The sequence below is a fragment of the Nerophis ophidion genome, linkage group LG02, assembly GCF_033978795.1.
Source record: "Nerophis ophidion isolate RoL-2023_Sa linkage group LG02, RoL_Noph_v1.0, whole genome shotgun sequence".
NCBI lineage: Eukaryota > Metazoa > Chordata > Actinopteri > Syngnathiformes > Syngnathidae > Nerophis > Nerophis ophidion.
The window spans coordinates 65,019,343-65,039,148 of NC_084612.1; the positions used below are offsets into that span (position 1 = coordinate 65,019,343).

The 19,806-nt window shown below is 36.2% G+C and overlaps 1 protein-coding gene across 1 annotated transcript in view; it reads left to right on the forward strand.

The window, feature by feature from the left end:
• The first annotated feature begins 3,087 nt into the window (after window positions 1–3,087).
• The window catches only part of tnfrsf1b (tumor necrosis factor receptor superfamily, member 1B), a 44,085-nt gene continuing 27,366 nt past the window's right edge, over window positions 3,088–19,806 (forward strand). Inside the window, exons 1-2 of the mRNA XM_061888681.1 lie at window positions 3,088–3,246; window positions 14,064–14,169. Of these exons, the coding sequence (XP_061744665.1) occupies window positions 3,205–3,246; window positions 14,064–14,169 (148 nt within the window). The 5' untranslated portion in view covers window positions 3,088–3,204. The remainder of the gene's footprint in view (window positions 3,247–14,063; window positions 14,170–19,806) is intronic.

The window sequence follows — 19,806 nt, forward strand, 5'->3', positions numbered from 1 at the left end:
ATTAACGGCTACAGCCTTTTACTATCTAAGTGAGGGGCATGATTTTTAATCTAGAAATAATAATCCGAGGCGATGCAGAATCTCAGTGGTTCAATATGTCAATATAACAGCAAAAGCTAGTTAGCACTCTGTGATCACGGCGACATTAAAAAGAGCTGGTCTGAGTTAGCGCTTATAATAACAATATCGCTAATGCTTGTCTACTTATGAGTGTTAGACAAGCCTCCTCTCTTCCTGTTTTTAAATCTCTCTTAAAAACATACCTTTATTCCTTGGCTTTTAACACTGAGTGATATCCATCCTGCAATGGCCACCATTATACACCTGCTGTGAACCAGTTTTTATGTTTTATTTATTTATTTTTTAATCATGTTCTGTTTGTGTTGTGTTGTTTGCTCGGTTCTCGTATTATCTTTTAACCTGCTCATTGTACAGCACTTTGGCTACCCCTGTGGTAAATTTTAAATGTGCTTTATAAATAAAGTTGATTTGATTTGATTAATATTCAGGCCACAAGATGTAAATTGAATTTTCTTTGGCGGTTTTTAGATGTTTTTTTAGATGGCTTTATGGGCTGAATAGTCTACTCCAGGGGTGTCAAACTCAAATACAGAGTGGGACAAAATTTTAAACGGAACTAAGCCGCGGGCCAAGGTTGAACAAATTAACCTTTTAATAGGGACCCAAACAAGTTTTGCATTAAATATTGAACAAGCAAGGCTTATATAACTTTAGTTACACGCAAAATCCAGTTTCAAATAATAATACTAATAATTAAATAAAATATCAATGGCATATCAAATCAAATAAAAAAAAAATGTAATGCCTTTTTTTGTATTTGCAATCTTCTGAGGTAAATATCAAATTTTTTCCACAGGCTAATAATAAATTTGAAAATAAAATAACAATAATGAATGAACCAAACATTCAAGCCTTGAAGTAGCAAAAGAAAATGCATGAATAAAACGTTAATTATTGGTCAGTTTGTTGGAAGTTTCCCGGGAGAGTTAGTGCTGCAAGGGTTTCTGGGTATTTGTTCTGTTGTGTTACGATGCAGATGTTCACCCGAAATGTGTTTGTCATTCTTGTTTGGTGTGGGTTCACAGTGTGGCGCATATTTGTAACAGTGCTAAAGTTGTTTATATGGCCACCCTCAGTGTGACCTGTATGGCTGTTGACCAAGTATGCATTGCATTCAGTGACACGCTGTTAGTATGGAGGAAAAGCGGACGTGACGACAGGTTGTAGAGAACGCTAAAGGCAGTGCCTTAAATGCACGCCCCCAATATAGTTGTCCAGGTGGAAATCGGTAGAAATTCGGGAGAATGGTTGCCCCGGGAGATTTCCGACATGGATTATGAATGATAAGCAACATTTTTAAAAAAAAGTGCAGTTCCCCTTTAAGGCCAGTTTGTTTTATTTTTATACTCTTCTTTTGCACAATACTTGCTGACTCATTTTGAAGACTCTCTGTCGCCCGGATGCATCTCGTTTAGTGTCCTCAAGCTGTGAGCCGAGCTTTCAACTTCCCTTTTTTTTCCACTGCGGCGCTGACAAATGTAAAGAAAAAAAGGAGTTATTTTCAAAACTAAAGTCGCTACATGTTTGAAGACGTGTAGCGACTTCAGGGTGAAGTCTATCTCAGAGAGATGAAATAGGTGCTTGCTTTGCTGCCTGTGTGGAACTCATTTGCATGTTTTTTTTTTTCTGTCACATAACAAAAAACACAAGCGTGTCGTCAAAAGGAGCTACATATATGCTTAAGAGGGGGAGGTTTTATTTCCCGTAATATCTGCACCCGAAACCAGTGAAGTTGGCACGTTGTGTAATTCGTAAATAAAAACAGAATACAATCATTTGCAAATCCTTCTCAACTTATATTCAATTGAATAGACTGCAAAGACAATATTTTTAATGTTCAAAATGAGAAACTTATTTTTCTTGTGCAAGTAATCATTAACTTAGAATTTAATGGCAGCAACACATTGCAAAAAAGGTTGGCACAGGGACATTTTTACCACTGTGTTTCATGGCCTTTCCTTTTGACAACACTCGGTAAACCGTTGGGAACTGAGGAGACCAATTTTTGAAGCTCTTCAGGTGGAATTATTTCCTATTCTTGCTTGATGTACAGCTTAAGATGTTTAACTTCCGGGGTTATGGTATTTTAGGCTTCATATTAAGCCACACATGGGAGACAGGTTTGGACTACAGGCAGGCCAGTCTAGTACCCGCACTCTTTTACTATGAAGCCACACTGTTGTAGCACGTGGCTTGGCATTGTCTTGCTGAAATAAGCAGGGGCGTCCATGATAACGTTGCTTGGGTGGCAACAATTGTTGCTCCAAAACCTGTATGTACCTTTCAGCATTAAATGTGCCTTCACAGAAGTGTAAGTTACCCATGCCTTGGGCACTAATACACCCCCATACCATCACAGATGCTGGCTTTTGAACTTTGCGCCTAGAACAATCCGGATGGTTCTTTTCCTCTTTGTTCCGGAGGACACAATGTCCACAATTTGAAATGTGGACTCGTCGGACCATAGAACACTTTTCCACTTTGCATCAATCCATCTTAGATGAGCTCGGGCCCATCTAAGCTGGAGGCGTTTCTGGGTGTTGTTGATAAACGGCTTTCGCTTTTTAACTTGCGACCAACTGTTGTTACTGACGGTGTTTTTTTTTTAATGTTCCTGAGCCCATGTGGTGATATCCTTTACACACTGTCGCTTTTTGATGCAGTACCGCCTGAGCGATCGAAGATTCGTAACATACAGTATATACCGGCGTTTATTTATTACCGCAAACTGAAAAAAATACCACAAATGCATATTGAGGTACAGTACATAATTTGTATCAATTACATCATCGTGCTTATTTTATAATTTTAGTATGGTGTCTGCTTTATTACTTACATTTATTGTATTTTTTTTTTTTTTTTTACTTACATTTGAAAAAAAATCTTCCTGAATTTCAGTTAGCATGCAGACACCTGGAGGCCATAGGTTGTATAACGACTTGTTGTCATTTTTCATCTGTGATTAAAATGCCGGTTGTTTGAAGCCTGCTCAATAAAATGCACTTTTTTTCTTCTTCATAGGTCAGAGCGACTGCCTGCAAGTTACACACTCACTTCCTTCCTCCGAACCCTCAAATCACGTCAAGGAACTTGTTCCACTTTTACATCTGCTGCTGAGAAGCAATGAAGGACGTTTTTGTGCTGCTCTCTGTGCACGCTATGCAGGTACGCTTGACTTTTTTTTTTACTTAATATTTGATTACATGTCATCAAAAGTACACTATGGTAATGTTTAGTAGTAATCAGTAAAGTAATGTTTAGTACATGATTACCAGCCATCTATTTTCTACCGCTTATTCCCTTTGGGGTAGCTGGTGCCTATGTCAGCTACAATCGGGCGTAAGGCGGGGTACACCCTGGACAAGTCGCCACCTCATCGCAGGGCCGAGTACATGATTACATATCAGTAAAGTACACTATAGTTATGTTTAATACATGATTACATGTCATTAAAGTACACTATAGTAATGTTTAATACATGAATACATGTCATTAAAGTACACTATAGTAATGTTTAATACATGAATACATGTCATTAAAGTACACTATAGTAATGTTTATTATATAATTACATGTCACTAAAGTACTCTAGTATTAAACATGATTACATGTCATTAAAGTACACTATAGTGTTTAGTACATGATTACATGTCAAAGTACACTATAGTAATGTTTAATACATGATTACATGTCATTAAAGTACACTATAGTAATGTTTAATACATGATTAAATGTCAAAGTACACTATAGTAATGTTTAATACATGATTACATGTCATTAAAGTACACTATAGTAATGTTTAATACATGATTACATGTCATTAAAGTACACTATAGTAATGTTTAGTACAAAGATTACATGTCATTAAAGTACACTATAGTAATGTTTATTATATAATTACATGTCACTAAAGTACTCTAGTATTAAACATGATTACGTGTCATTAAAGTACACTATAGTGTTTAGTACATGATTACATGTCAAAGTACACTATAGTAATGTTTAATACATGATTACATGTCATTAAAGTACACTGCAGTAATGTTTAGTACAAATATTACATGTCTTTAAAGTACACTATAGTTATGTTTATTATATAATTACATGTCACTAAAGTACTCTAGTATTAAACATGATTACATGTCATTAAAGTACACTAAAGTAATGTTTAATACATGATTACATGTCATAAAATTACTCTATAGTAATGTTTAATACATGATTACATGTCAAAGTACACTATAGTAATGTTTAATACGTGATTACATGTCATTAAAGTACACTATAGTAATGTTTAGTACATGATTACATGTCAAAGTACACTATAGTAATGTTTACTACATGATTACATGTCATTAAAGTACACTATAGTAATGTTTAGTACATAATTACATATCAGTAAAGTACACTATTGTAATGTTTAATACATGATTACATGTCAAAGTACACTATAGTAATGTTTAGTACATAATTACATATCAGTAAAGTACACTATTGTAATGTTTAATACATGATTACATGTCAAAGTACACTATAGTAATGTTTAGTACATAATTACATATCAGTAAAGTACACTATAGTAATGTTTAATACATGATTACATGTCATTAAAGTACACTATAGTAATGTTTAGTACATGATTACATGTCATTAAAGTACACTATAATAATGTTTAGTACATGATTACATGTCATTAAAGTACACTATAGTAATGTTTAGTACATGATTACATGTCATTAAAGTACACTATAGTAATGTTTAGTACATAATTACATATCAGTAAAGTACACCATAGTAATGTTTAATACATGATTACATGTCATTAAAGTACACTACAGTAATGTTTAATACATGATTACATCTCATTAAAGTACACTATAGTAATGTTTAATACATGATTACATGTCATTAAAGTACACTATAGTAATGTTTAATACATGATTACAATTCATTAAAGTACACTAGTAAAGTACACTGTAGTAATGTTTAATACATGATCACATGTCAATAAAGTACACTTAAGTAATGTTTAATACATGATTACATGTTACTAAAGTACACTATAGTAATGTTTATTACATGATTACGTGTCATTAAAGTACACTTAAGTAATGTTTAATACATGACTACATGTCATTAAAGTACACTACAATAATGTTTAATACATGATTGCATGTTAGAGAAATAATGAGTCTAAGTGCCGCTTGTGGTGCCTTTCTGTATCCGACTTATACGTACTTCATTCAGCTTTTTTCCACCAACATTTCAGAAAATGTATGTTCCTGGAACCTTTAGTTCCTGGACTTAAAAGTTTCTGTCGAAGTATGTGGTTTGTGTTTCCACCATATTTCACATTTCAGGGTAGTTCATACTAATCAGGCCGATGACGTGTGAAGGCGCAGTACGGAAATATTTTTTTTGCTGATTATCTGATCCATGTGGGATTATCATTAGTGGATAACTATAATCATAATAATACATCATTATTATATTTATTAGTGCATATACTGGGGGTTACGCCTCCCCTGTCTTTAGAAAATAGTGACGCTCATGTCTTGAACTTTAATCAAAGGTCCTTGAACGCAACACAGTTATGTGCTATGAGATGCAAAATGAAACATAATGTTCAATACTGCCATACATAGATTTATCCTATTACTACTTATTTTTATCATCTCATTCTGGTTTCCAAACGTTGGCGCTTTATGTGAGTGCATATATGTGAGCTTTGATGACGTTTGGACGTCTGTGTTGAGGGAACGGTGATGTGTTCCATGTTGGATTAGTGACGGCCAGGAGGAATGAACCATTTTGCATTTTGACAAGGGCTGTGTTACACATTTATAATTTGATGCAAGCAACCTTATTTATATGATATAGTGCAGTGTTTGCATCTGTCTACAAATGCAGCCACTACTATACAGTATTTCCAAACCCTGTTTCTATATGAGTTGGGAAATTGTGTTAGATGTAAATATAAACACTATACAAGGATTTGCAAATCCTTTTCAAACCATATTCAATTGAATGCACTACAAAGACAACATATTTGATGTTAAAACTCATACATTTTATTTATTTTTTGCAAATAATAATTATCTTAGAATTTCATTGCTGCAACACGTGCCAAAGTAGTTGGGAAAGGGCATGTTCACCACTGTGTTACATCACCTTTTCTTTTAACAACCCTCAATAAATGTTTGGGAACTGAGGAAAATTGAAAGTGGAATTCTTTACCATTCTTGCTTGATGTACAGCTTAATTTGTTCAACAGTCCTGGGTCTTGTTGTCATATTTTACGCTTCATTATGCGCCACACATTGGGAGACATGTCTGGACTGCAGGCGGGACAGGAAAATACCTACACTCTTTTACTACAAAGCCACGCTGTTGTAACACGTGGCTTGGCATTGTTTTGCTGAAATAAGCAAGGGAGTCCAGGATAACGTTGCTTGGATGACAAGATATGTTGCTCCAAAACCTGTATGCACCTTTCAGCATTAATGGTGCCTTCACATATGTGTAAGTTACCCATGCCTTGGGCACTAATACACCCCCATACCATCACAGATGCTGGCTTTTGAACTTTGCGCCTATAACAATCCAGATGGTTATTTTCCTCTTTGTTCCGGAGGACACCCACGTCCACAGTTTCCAAATATAATTTGAAATGTGGACTCGTCAGACCACAGAACACTTTTCCACTTTGCATCAGTCCATCTTAGATGAGCTCGGGCCCAGCGAAGCCGGCAGCGTTCCTGAGTGTTGTTGATAAATGGCTTTCGCTTTGCATAGTAGAGTTTTAACTTGCACTTACAGATGTAGCAACCAACTGTAGTTACTGACAGTGGTTTTATGTAGTGTTCCTGAGCCCATGTGGTGATAGCCTTTACACACTGATGTCGGTTTTTGATGCAGTACCGCCTGAGGGGTCAAAGGTCCGTAATATCATCGCTTACGTGCAGTGATTTCTCCAGATTCTCTGAAACTTTTGATGATTTTACGGACCGTAGATGGTAAAATCCCTAAAAGCTTTGCAATAGCTCGTTGAGAAATGTTGTTCTAAAACTGTTCAACAATTTGCTTACAAATTGGTGACCCTCGCCCCATCCTTGTTTGTGAATTACTTAGCATTTCATGGAAGCTGCTTTTATACCCAATCATGGCACCCAACTGTTCCCAATTAGCCTGCACACCTGTGGGATGTTCCAAATAAGTGTTTGATGAGCATTCCTCAACATTATCAGTATTTATTACCACCTTTCCCAACTTCTTTGTCACGTGTTGCTGGCATCAAATTCTAAAGTTAATGATTATTTGCAAAAAAAAAAATGTTTATCAGTTTGAACATCAAATATGTTGTCTTTGTAGCATATTCAACTGAATATGGGTTGAAAATGATTTGCAAATCATTGTATTCCGTTTGTATTTACGTCCAACACAACTTCCCAACTCATATGGAAATGGGGTTTGTACATAGAAATTCATATTGTCGAGCATCTTGAACAAAATGTATCAGTCATCATTTTTGTGTTTGGACGTTTTACTGATGTCGACCAGCACACTAATTTCATAAATGTTTTTAACTTTAGCTTTGAATGAATAGTGTGTGTTTGAATAAAGAATGTGTGTTTGCACATACTGTATTTCAGAGTGCCAACATTTTTGGAGAGATATTGGAGATAGAGACTGAGTTCACCTGAGGTTGACAACAATGGTGTTCTGTGTGTGTGTGTGTGTGTGTGTGTGTGTGTGTGTGTGTGTGTGTGTGTGTGTGTGTGTGTGTGTGTGTGTGTGTGCGTGCGTGCGTGTGCGTGTGTGTGTGTGTGTGGAAAAGTACCTTCCATGTGAGGACCGGAGAACAAGTTGGGACCAAAACCATTGCATCTAATAGAGTGTGGTCTCAAAAAGAAGGGACTTTTCAAATTCCATCCATCCATTTTCTACCGCTTATTCCCTTTCGGGGTCGTGGGGGGCGCTGGCGCCTATCTCAGCTACAATCGGGAATTGACTGTTTTAAAAGTGCGCCCCCTCTGGGCAACATATGAAATAACAAGTGTGTAAGAAATTATATTGCGTACCCTTTGGCCAAAATTAATTAAAACAATAAAATAAATATGTGTACATCGAGACATATAGTAATAACTTTAAGTAAATAATGAAGATTAAAAACCAATTACAAACAAAAAATTAAATGAACTAAAAGCAATCTTTTTCTCACAATGTGTTGAGTTTTTTTGTTTAAAATCGGGAACAATTTCTCATATTCTTTCTGTTTCTGTAAAATTGGAATATTTTCTTGTCAAGTTTACTTTTTTTACTTTTGATTACTTTTTTATGTAAAATTATTACTTTTTAATGCAAAATGGTGACATTTGTCATATAAAATTCTGACTTATCACAATATTGTCAATGTTGTTGTTGTTCTTGTAATATAGTGAAATTTTGTGAGGAAAATTATGACTTTTGTCATAATTTTGTCAAGTAAAATTCCAATTATCATTATAATATTGCCAAAATGTAAAGTTTTTTTTTATAAAATTGCGACTTTTGTCGAATAAAATTACGCCTCCTTTCATAAAATTGCCCAAATTTTATGCTGTTCTTGTAAAATTGTGACTGTTATTGAGTAAAATTCCAACTTATATCATAATATTGCACAAATGTTCAGTTTTTCTTGGAAAATTTTGACTTGCATTGACTAAAATTACAAATTTTTTTTCGTAATAATACTGCAACTTTCTTGTGAAATTGTGACCTTTTTTTAATGAAATTCAAAATCATTTTTCACAACAGGCTTTTTATATTTGCATAGTATGTATATAGTATTAATGTTGTAAATAGAAATATTTATATGTGTAGAAAGGGTGGTCCTAAAGAGGTAGGCATTTTTTGGAGGTATCAAGAAGTTAACAAATACAAGTGTGTGTGTGTGTGTGTGTGTGTGTGTGTGTGTGTGTGTGTGTGTGTGTGTGTGTGTGTGTATGTGTGTGTGTGTGTGTGTGTGTGTGTGTGTGTGTGTGTGTGTGTGTGTGTGTGTGTGTGTGCGTGTGTGTGTGTTCCAATTGCAAACCCGACCCTCCACCGCCATTGGTTATCTTATTTAATGCTTTTGAAAATAACAATAATTATTTTTAGCTTGACAGCACGATGGCCAGTTGAGGTTACCTAAGGGCAGGTATACCTGATGATATATTTGTCACTATGGCAACATGAGCTACAGCCACACTATGGCCAGGTAAAACGGGAGTTCAGAACTTTCTGTCATTCATACCTTCGAAGAAAAATATCCCAAGGACATGTTTTTCACTTTTGTTTTTTCATTTATCGTCAAGCAAATTTGGTTGTTTGTAATGAATTTATCGCATTTTTAATTGTTTATTTGTTCAATTAATTAAAAGCTACACAAACTACAAAAAAGTCAACTCCTCCAACCCCTTACATGAAGAGTTTAAGTTGGATAACTGTTTTTTTTTTAACAGATTGTGCAACATTCTCCCATTCAAAGCATGCAGTAACATTTCCCACCTTTTGCGGTTTTTTGCTGTTCCTTGCAACTACTTCCGTGGTTTTATTGTCAAGCCATTTTCATGTTTCGGAATGAATTTAAATGATTATTTATTTGTCTCGTAAATTATCTTCAAATAAAAAAGCTGCACAAAAAGCGACAACATAAAAAACCTGTTGGAATCTGTAAAAAAAGTGTTTTTTTCATTCCACATTTATATTAACATTAGGTAATCGAAGTACTTACATGAAGATTTTAATTTGGATTCCTGGCTTCTGAACATGTCCACCAGATGATGCTATACATTCCCAATCAAGGCATGCAGCAAAATTCCACATCTTTTGCAGTTTTTTTTTTTTGTAGTCTCTTTCTACTATTATCTGCGTTTTATTCTCAAGCCATTTTGGTTGTTTTGGAATAAATTTAAAGGATTGTTTGATTATTTCTTTGTTGTATGAAATATCTTCAAATAGAAAAGCTTCACAAAAAGCATCAACCAATAAAAATGCCCCTAGAAAACTGTAAAAAATGTAATTGTTCATTTCACTTTTATGTTAACAAACTAATCTAAGGACTCACATGAAGATTTTAATATGGATTCCTGGCTTTTCAACTTGTCCACCTGATGGTGCTATGCATTCCCATTCAAAGCAAGCAGCAAATTTCCACATCTTTAGCCATTTTTAAAAATGTCCTTGCTATTACTCCCTTGTTGTTGTTTTTTTTGTCAAGCCATTTTGAATGTTTTGCAATTAATTCACAAAAGTTTTTAATTAATTGATTAATGAATTAATTAATTTTTTTGTTCCACAAATTATCATAAAATTAAAAAGCTACATAGAAAGCAACGACAAAAAAACGCAGATTTTGAAAAAAATAAAAATAAAACAAATAAAAAATGTACATGTATATATATATATATATATATATATATATATATATATACATATATATATATTGTTTTTTGTTTTTTGTTTTTTTAAATCCATTTTAGATTTTTATTTTTTTTAACCGATTTACGAATCGTTACAAATAAGAATCGCAATTCATTTGAAATCTTTTTTTTTTTTTTTTGACAACTCCTGTAAACACCAACATTTTTTATTCCACATTTTTCTTGACACACACTTTTAATGTGATACGTTTAATCTGATCCCTAACATTTGTATTTGGATTACTGGTTTTTCAACTTGTCCACAGGTTGGTGCCACTTTTTCCCATTCAAAGCATGCAGCAACACTGCACATCTTTTGCTGTTTTTTGTTTTTCTTTGCTACCACTTCCTTGTTACTTTTTTTTTTATTATTAGATCATGGTTTGTGTGTATGTGTGCGTGTGTTTCTAATATTATTCACTAAAAATCACTTTCTATATGTAGCAATACTGGCCTTTAAAGCAGTGGTCCCCAACCTTTTTGTAGCTGCGGATCGGTCAACGCTTGATAATTTTTCCCGCAGCCTGGCGGGGAGGGTGGGGTGGGGTTTTTTGGGGGGTGTTTTTGTCATGAAAAAGGCAGGTTTTTTTGGGTTGGTCGATAATTGTAAGTGAATCTTGTGTTTTTTATGTTGATTTAATAAAAAAAACTATATATATATGTATATATATATATATATATATATATATATATATATATGAATGAATGAATGAATGGTTTATTTTGAGCCATGCAAACAAAACAAGAGAATGACATAAAATACAAAAGAAATATATAAATACATTATTTTTACACCTACATTGAAAACATTACATGTGACTAATCTTTTGTAGATGTCAAGATTGGCTCAAAAGGGAGTGGGAAGAAGTAAAGTTATTAGGTCCCACCCCTATACATATACAATATATATTTACAATATATAATACAATAATATATGTAATATAATTCAGTTCAGTGGTTGCTGCGTAGATGTTATATATTATCTATATATAACACATTTAAATTCACACACACTTACATATATACAAATGTACACACACACATATACAATTTATATACATACATCTATGTATACATACATATACATATATATATATACACACACATATAAACATACACACATAATCACATACATACACAAATGCATATACCCAAAATACACATATGTCCATCATATACACACACACACTCACACACACCTATATAAATACTATATATATAATAGTATATATAATATACACTTCTGTCTAAACATTATTAACAGTTTATGGTGCCTATGGGAACAAGCTTTCATTTTGACTGTGATATTAGTGGTTAATAGTGGATCTGTGGCTGTGGAGCTGCCCCTGATCAACAGGACCTGAGGACCACTCTTGCTAAGTGTCCTATGCTGTGCATTAAAAGAGACGAGGGGAGCCCCCTGCCAGAGGAGTTATCCACGAACATAAGATCCCCCACTCGCCTGCCCTGTACTCCAGATAGTGTACCCAAATCCCTTTTCTTAGTTTCCATCGGCACCAATTCTTCAGTCAGAATTCATATTTGTTTTTACATTTACAGAATATTGGTATTACTCAAACTCCATATAGGATTGTTTGTATACACACACACACACACACACACACACACACACACACACACACACACACACACAATTCAATGTATTTCTCTTATTGATACTAATTCATATAGTTTAACTAGTTAGGTGATGTCATAGAAGTAATAATAATAATAATAATAATAATATCAACAATGACTAAACAATAATAACGATAATGATAACAATAATAATAACAATATGAACAATAGCAATAGCAATGACAATAAATGATGACAATAATACATATAAAATAATGAAGATGATGACGAAGATGATAATAACAACAACAATAATAATAATAATAATAATCATTATTAGCCAGTGATGGAGTTTAACACTTAAGCATCCATGTTCACATTCATATACATTGCCCATACCATTTTTTTGTATCTTGCTTTGAACTGATGGACATTTGGACATTGCTTGAGCCCCACATCCAATCCGTTCCAAAGTTTCACTCCACGCACAGACACACACAAACTTTTCCTCGTAGTTCTTACTGTTGGAATATTAAAGATACTACACCCCCTTAGATTATGAACTCCTTCTCTGTGTTTGAAATGTATTTGAATATTGGCAGGTAGAACCTTTTTGTTTGCTTTAAATAGTAATTGAGCTGTATTAAAATCAACTAGATCAGGCAGTTTTAATCATTTAGATTGTAAAAATAAAATATTTGTGTGGTCACAATATCCCACCGTGTGTAGAATTCTTATTGCACGTTTTTGGAGTGTAACCAGGGGATGTAGTGAAGTTTTGTAGTTGTTGCCCCAGATTTCTATGCAGTAATTTAGATATGGCAAGACCAATGAACAATATAATAAATGCAGAGCTGTGTAATTTAAGACGAATTTGGATTTATTGATAATAGAGATGGTTTTGGAGATTTTGCTTTGTATATAAATATATAAATAAATGGGTTGTACTTGTATAGCGCTTTTCTACCTTCAAGGTACTCAAAGCGCTTTGACACTACTTCCACATTTACCCATTCACACACTGATGGAGGGAGCTGCCAAGCAAGGCGCCAACAAGCACCCATCAGGAGCAAGGGTGAAGTGTCTTGCTCAGGACACAACGGACGTGACGAGGTGGGTACTAGGTGGGAATTGAACCAGGGACGCTCGGGTTGCGCACGGCCACTCTCCCACTGCGCCACGCCGTCCCTATATGTCTTATGTGTGGTTTCAGGCTTAATTTATTATCAATAGTGACTCCTAAGAATTTAATTTCTGACACAGTTTCTAGAATCACGCCATCTATATTTATTGCTGGTCCTGGATTGGAATAGCCAAATAACATAACTTTTGTTTTCTTTAAATTAAGGGATAATTTGTTTATACCTAACCATGTTTTTAATTTTGCAAGTTCATTATTTAGGGTGGATACAAAATTTGTATAATTATCGTTATATATATATATATACATATATATATATATATATTCTTTAAAAATTATTCTGCGGCCCGGTGGTTGGGGACCACTGCTTTAAAGTATTATAATTGGTATTTTAAATGTATATTTCAGGCAGAAGTCACTTTAAAAGACTTAGTCCTTTAAAGTGTAGACAAAATATTGATTTGTGAATAGGGGTTTTTGAAAAGTTGACATTTTTGGTCTTTTGTGATGAATTCATTAAGAAAAACATTGCTTCAAGTTTTCACTTGGATGTGGTTTGTTTTGTATGTTGTTAGCAGTATTCTGCAAGAACACACAATATTGCTGATGATCATAATAAGGTGTGCAGACACAAAACATTTGACGTCACAGTCCACTTGCATTATTGCCAAGTGGTGCAATGACCACGCCGATCCAACAGATTGAGACGTACCTGCAGGTTGAAGTGAAACAGCCATGATTTTACAATCACCGTTCTAATTGGTCGGCCTTGGTGGAGATCAATATAATATACACAAGTGTTCCTCTGTTTCCCCCTCCAGGTGTTCGCGCTGCCCTATCAGGCTGAGTCCGGCGTAAAGTGCAGCAATCCAGATCGAGAGTACCTGCTGGAGACTTTAGGACTGTGCTGCAGCAAGTGCCCACCTGGTAAACTTCAAACTCACCAAGTAACATGCACAAACTGGAATTTATGGATTTGTTCCGAAATAGCATAGTGGTTGACATTAAGGTAGCATTTTTTTGGTAACCTGGGAAAGTACCTAAGAAAAACATTGCTCATTGAAAAGACGTTCGCTCCCTGAATCAATAGCTGACCGTAACTCCCTCACATGGACTCACATAGTTCTGGTGAAAATTTTCCCTAAGTCGAGTCTGCTGACTCAACAGAAACACCACGGACTCACATGACTTATTTAAATTGGTGCACTAGTTGAGTCAGCAGATTCACCAAAGACAGCATGGACTCAGATGACTCATTTTAGTTGGTTCTCAGCTTGAGTCAGTGGACTCATATTGTTCAGTTCAATCACTGAAAAACACTGGAATCAGACGATTCTGTTAAATTGACGTACTGATTCGAGTCAGTGGATTTATCGGAGCCAACGTCGTCTCAGACGGTTCTTCACTCGAGTCGGTGGACTCACTGAAAACACATCAGCCTCAGATGATTCATTTGAACTGATTCACTTTTTTTGAGTCAGTGGATTCACTGAAAAACACAACAGCCTCAGGTGATTTACTTGAATTTATTCACTGCTTTGAGTCAGTGGATTCACCCAACGACCGCATACCTGGATTATTCATTTATTTTGAATTTAAGATTCAGACTTAGACAACCTTTATTGATCCACAAGGTACATTGTTCCACACAGTAGCTCAGTTACAAAGGATGGAAAGGATAATGCAGGTATAAAGTAGGCTAAAATGTCCCATTGTAGCAATATAAGATATAACATACCGTATTTCCTTGAATTGTCGACGGGGCGCTAATTAATTTAAAACCTCTTCTCACTCCGGCGCTTACCAAAGGCATGCGGTAAATTTAGGCATGCGCTTATAAATTGGAGTGTGATGTAAGGATGCCATCACGAAAAGCACATTTAATAAAAACATTTTTTTATTATGGTCTTACCTTTACTTATAAATGAAGTCCATGCGCAGTTCCTTCTGATCAAAAGCATCGATAGCTTGTTTATAGAAGTCTTCCTTATCTTTCTTCAGTTTTAAAATTCTCTCTGTCTCGATGGAGATTTTCCTTTATTACCTCCTGCTTCGATTGAAAGTCCAGTTTAGAAAACTTTTTTATTTTAGATATGTAATCCTCCATGTTAAAAGTGCAAGCGAGAGGAAAAAATAAACACACGCTGCTCACTCTTGCTGCTTGTTGTCACTTCTTCTGCAGCCTGTCACGCCTGTAAGTTTATGTTTTGGTTTTGGTCAGGTTATGTTAAGTTTTTCGGACATTTAAGTTCTGTCTTGGCACTTCCTGGTTTGTTTTCGTCTCCATGCCATCTCATTACTTTTTACCTGTCATGTCACGTCCCTGTCCTCAGCCTCACACCTGTTTTCACTAATTATCATAGCTACTTAAGTCACTCTTTTTCTTGTCTTCATTCTGGGATCTTCATACACGCACGAACCCTACCCATGCTGCACCTCCTTCATGCCCTTGTCCATAGTTCCATGCCGTGTAAGTTTTTGTATTTATGCCATTGTGCTAGTTTTGTTTATAGTTTATTATTATTCATGCCAATCGAGCAAGTGTTTTTGTTTCATGGTTGTAGTTTGCAGCATTTATGCTAGTCTTTTGTTTGTTCATAGCCAAGTGTCTGTACCTCCTTGTGAGCGCCCCTAGTTTGTTTATTTTTTATTATAGTGTTTAAATAAACAACCATGTACTCACGTCCACGCCTCGCTCGTGCTGATTCTCATCTGCGTCGAAGAAACAATCCACGTCCAAGCCTTGTTGTGACACAACCGAGTAGTCGCAAGAAGGATCACTCGCGCCCTCTACCACCAGGAAGCGGGAGTCATTTAATGACTCATATTTGACACACGCAGCTACGGCATATTAATAAAACATAGCTGCTTACAGTTCTTTTTAGCATATATAATAGCTTGGACCTTAAATCCTACTGAATAGCTCTTAATATTCTTCCCTTTATGCGATTTCAAATTATTGAAATCAGCCTCCTTCATTTTGAAAATGATGACAGGTGAAGTGTCACTCGTGACGTGACGAGTTTGACCCAGCGGAAATTCTAGGCATATGCTAATTATTTGGCGAAACGAGTTTGACCCGGCGGAAATTCTGGACATGCGCTAATAAAAATAATATTTTGTGAAACGAGTTTGACCCGGCGTTAATCCCAATAATGTTAAGCATGCGCTAATTATTTTCTGAAACGAGTTTGACCCGGCAGTAATTCTAGGCAGGCGGATACTATATACCCGGCGGCTATTCAAGGTAATACGGTATGTAATATTTACGTATTATATATACTGTATATAATATATACTGATATATTATTACATGATATTATATTTTTATATGATATATACAATATATAACAAATACGAAATCACCCAATGGCCACATACTCTGATTATTCATTTGACATGATTCACTGTTTTGAATCAGTGGACTCACCAAAAACCCAGCATACTGAGATAATTCATTTGAATTGAATCAATGTTTCAAGTCTGTGGACTCACCAAAAGCACAACATACTCAGATGATTCATTTAAGTTGTTTCACCTTTTCAAGTCAGTGGATTCACTGAAAAAACACAGCAGCCTCAGATGATTTATTCAAATGTATTCACTGTTTTGAGTCATGGATTCACCCAACGACCGCATACCTAGATTATTAATTCATTTTGAATCACTGTTTCAAGTTTGTGGACTCCCTAAAAAAACCACAGCATACTCAGATGATTCATTTAAATTGATTCACATTTCAAGTCAAAACACAACAGCATCCGATAATCCATTTGAAGTCATTCAGTCTTTTGAGTTAGTGGATTCACTCAACCGCATACGTGGATTATTCATTTAATGTTATTCAACATTTTGAGTCTTTGGATTCACCAAAAACACAGCGTACTCAAATGATCATTTGAATTGCTTCACTGTTTCGAGTCAGTGTATTTACCCAATGGCCCCATACTCTGATGGTTCATTTGAATCATTTCTGACATTTCCTAAAAGTTTTTATCAAAATTTGCCCATCAATTTTCGAGTTATGTTGATGATTAACAGACAGATTATTTAGCGAGGTAATTAATGCAAGAGTAAAATAATTGCCATGTCCGTGCATGTTTATTTTTTTAATGTCTGGCATCCAAACAGGTTGAAAGAGGGTTCGTTCTTTGCATTGTTGCCATCACTTGTTTTATAGCATAATTAAATGAACAGAGTGAAGCCTCTTGTCAGTTAGCCACTCTTTTTGTCTCTGTGGGTGGAGGCGGGGGCCTCTAGCATACACACACTCACACACAGCGGTTTAGCTCGGTTGGTAGAGTGGCCGTGCCAGCAACTTGATGGTTGCAGGTTCAATTCCCGCTTCTGCCAACCTAGCCACTGCCGTTGTGTCCTTGGGCAAGACACTTTACTCACCTGCTCCCAGGGCCACCCACACTGGTTTGAATGTAACTTAGATATTGGGTTTCACTATGTAAAGCGCTTTGAGTCACTAGAGAAAAAGGGCTATATAAATATAATTCACTTCACAATTCACTTCACGGAGAAGTTTAGCCTTGTAACAAAAACCTATGGTGCAGCGTGTTGCAGGGACGACATTTGGATTTTAGAAGTGGGTGGGACACAATTGGCTTGAGTACAGGGGGCGTGGTTTGAAGGATTTGACTTTTTTTTTTTTTTCTTTTTGTCCTTTTTTTCAACCGTGTACCTACATTTATTTAGATGCATGTTTTAGATCAGGGGTCTCAAACTCAATTTACCTGGGGGCCACTGGATGCAGAGTTTGGGTGAGGTTGGGCCGAGAGAGAAAATTTCTTTAAAAAAAAATGTTGCATACTCCACAGCATGTGTAGTTGTATAATGACATTTCAAATTGCATCCCTTGTGCACTGCAACTGTTTCTGTGCAAATAAGACACGCCGGGGTGCCCCTGTGCTCAACAAAGACATGTTGCATCTCCCACTTTTCCTGGAATTGTCTTTGCTCATCACTAACCTTTCTCTTCACTGCAGGCTTTGAAAAAGACATGTTTGGGTTTGTGGAATATATTTGTATTCAGCCGACGCACGGAAAATAATGTTATTTCCGTAATGTGTGTCGTTTCCCTTTTTCTCGGTACAACAACACGGCGGTCGGCGGATAATAGTACCTGGATACCGAGTGCAAAAAATTGACAGAATATATGTAGTGTTCATTGTGTGAGACAAAGGCAAATTAAACAATAAAAAAAACAAATAACGGTTTGAATTTCTCCAGGTTATCGGGGACTGGTGTCGTGGTTTGACTGCAGCCAGGCACGTACGAAAATCCTCGTCTCCATGGCAACGTCTCTGTCGCTTTTACTCATTCGTCGCTTTTCCACTAACGCAGGGGTAGGCAACCCAGAACGCTGAAAGAGCCATTTTTGACCCAAATAACACAAGGCTGTCAAGCGCCATTCATATAAAAATCACGGGCCGCACTAACATTAAACTTTCATATTAAGGTGGGGGCCGCAAAATAACGTCTTGCAGGCTGCAATTGGCCCGCGGGCCGTGTGTCTGAGACCCCTGTTTTAGATGATTAGCAATACATAATTGTGGAGGTTGCCCTCCCGTGGGTCCTCCGAACCACCAAGCAAAGACACGAGAGCCCGGGTTCCATTATACAACACTGGTTTATTTTTCATAATTTCTGCTTTTCAGCACCAAGTGTCTCACTCTCTCACGCTCCAACAACATCTCTTTTCTCGTCTGTTGCTTAAACAGAGCAGAGAAGTTAAGTCCCTACTTTTAGTCAAAAGTGATTTATGACCCCCCATAAATCAATGATTTATGACCCTCAAGGTCAAAGGTCAATGATTTATGAGGGGTCAAGTTCAAAGGTTAATGATTTATGAGGGGGTCAAGGTTAAAGGTCAAAGTCAAAGGTCAAAGTCAAAGGTCAGGTTCAAAGGTCAAGGTCAAGTGGGTGTGGCTTACCCGGAAGAGGGTGGAGTTAAGACCTGCGGTGGGAGTGGTTAAACCAGGAAGAGGGTGGAGTTTTAAACAGAAAGAGGGCAGAGTTAAGACCTGCGGTGGGAGTGGTTAAACCAGGAAGAGGGTGGAGTTAAGACCTGACAGGGAACAGAGGAGGGTTCAGTTTTTTTAAGAAAGCAATGTCATCTGAGCAGCATGTGACCATATATTTGATAGTTTAAATGTTTACGATCGTTTGAAACAACTTCCAGATTTCGATGTATTGATGGCTGGGAATGTTACGTGTGGAGATGTGGACACGCACGCACGCACTTCACACACACACACACACACACACACACACACACACACACACACACACACACACACAACACACACACACACACACACACACACACACACACGCAGAGGAGGGGTACAAAAGGGCGGTGTAAGGCTTAGTCATTATTTGGAGCTTTATACGTTAGCGTAAAGACTTTGTTCGATTCGGTCATGATTAGTGAAACGCCTGTTTCGATTTATAAAAATAATAAAACTTACATTGACGCTCCGCAAAAAAGTCGAGTGTTTCTAAATCGTATTCAGATGCCGCCGACCGAGTCTTTGCGTGAGAAATGGGACTTGG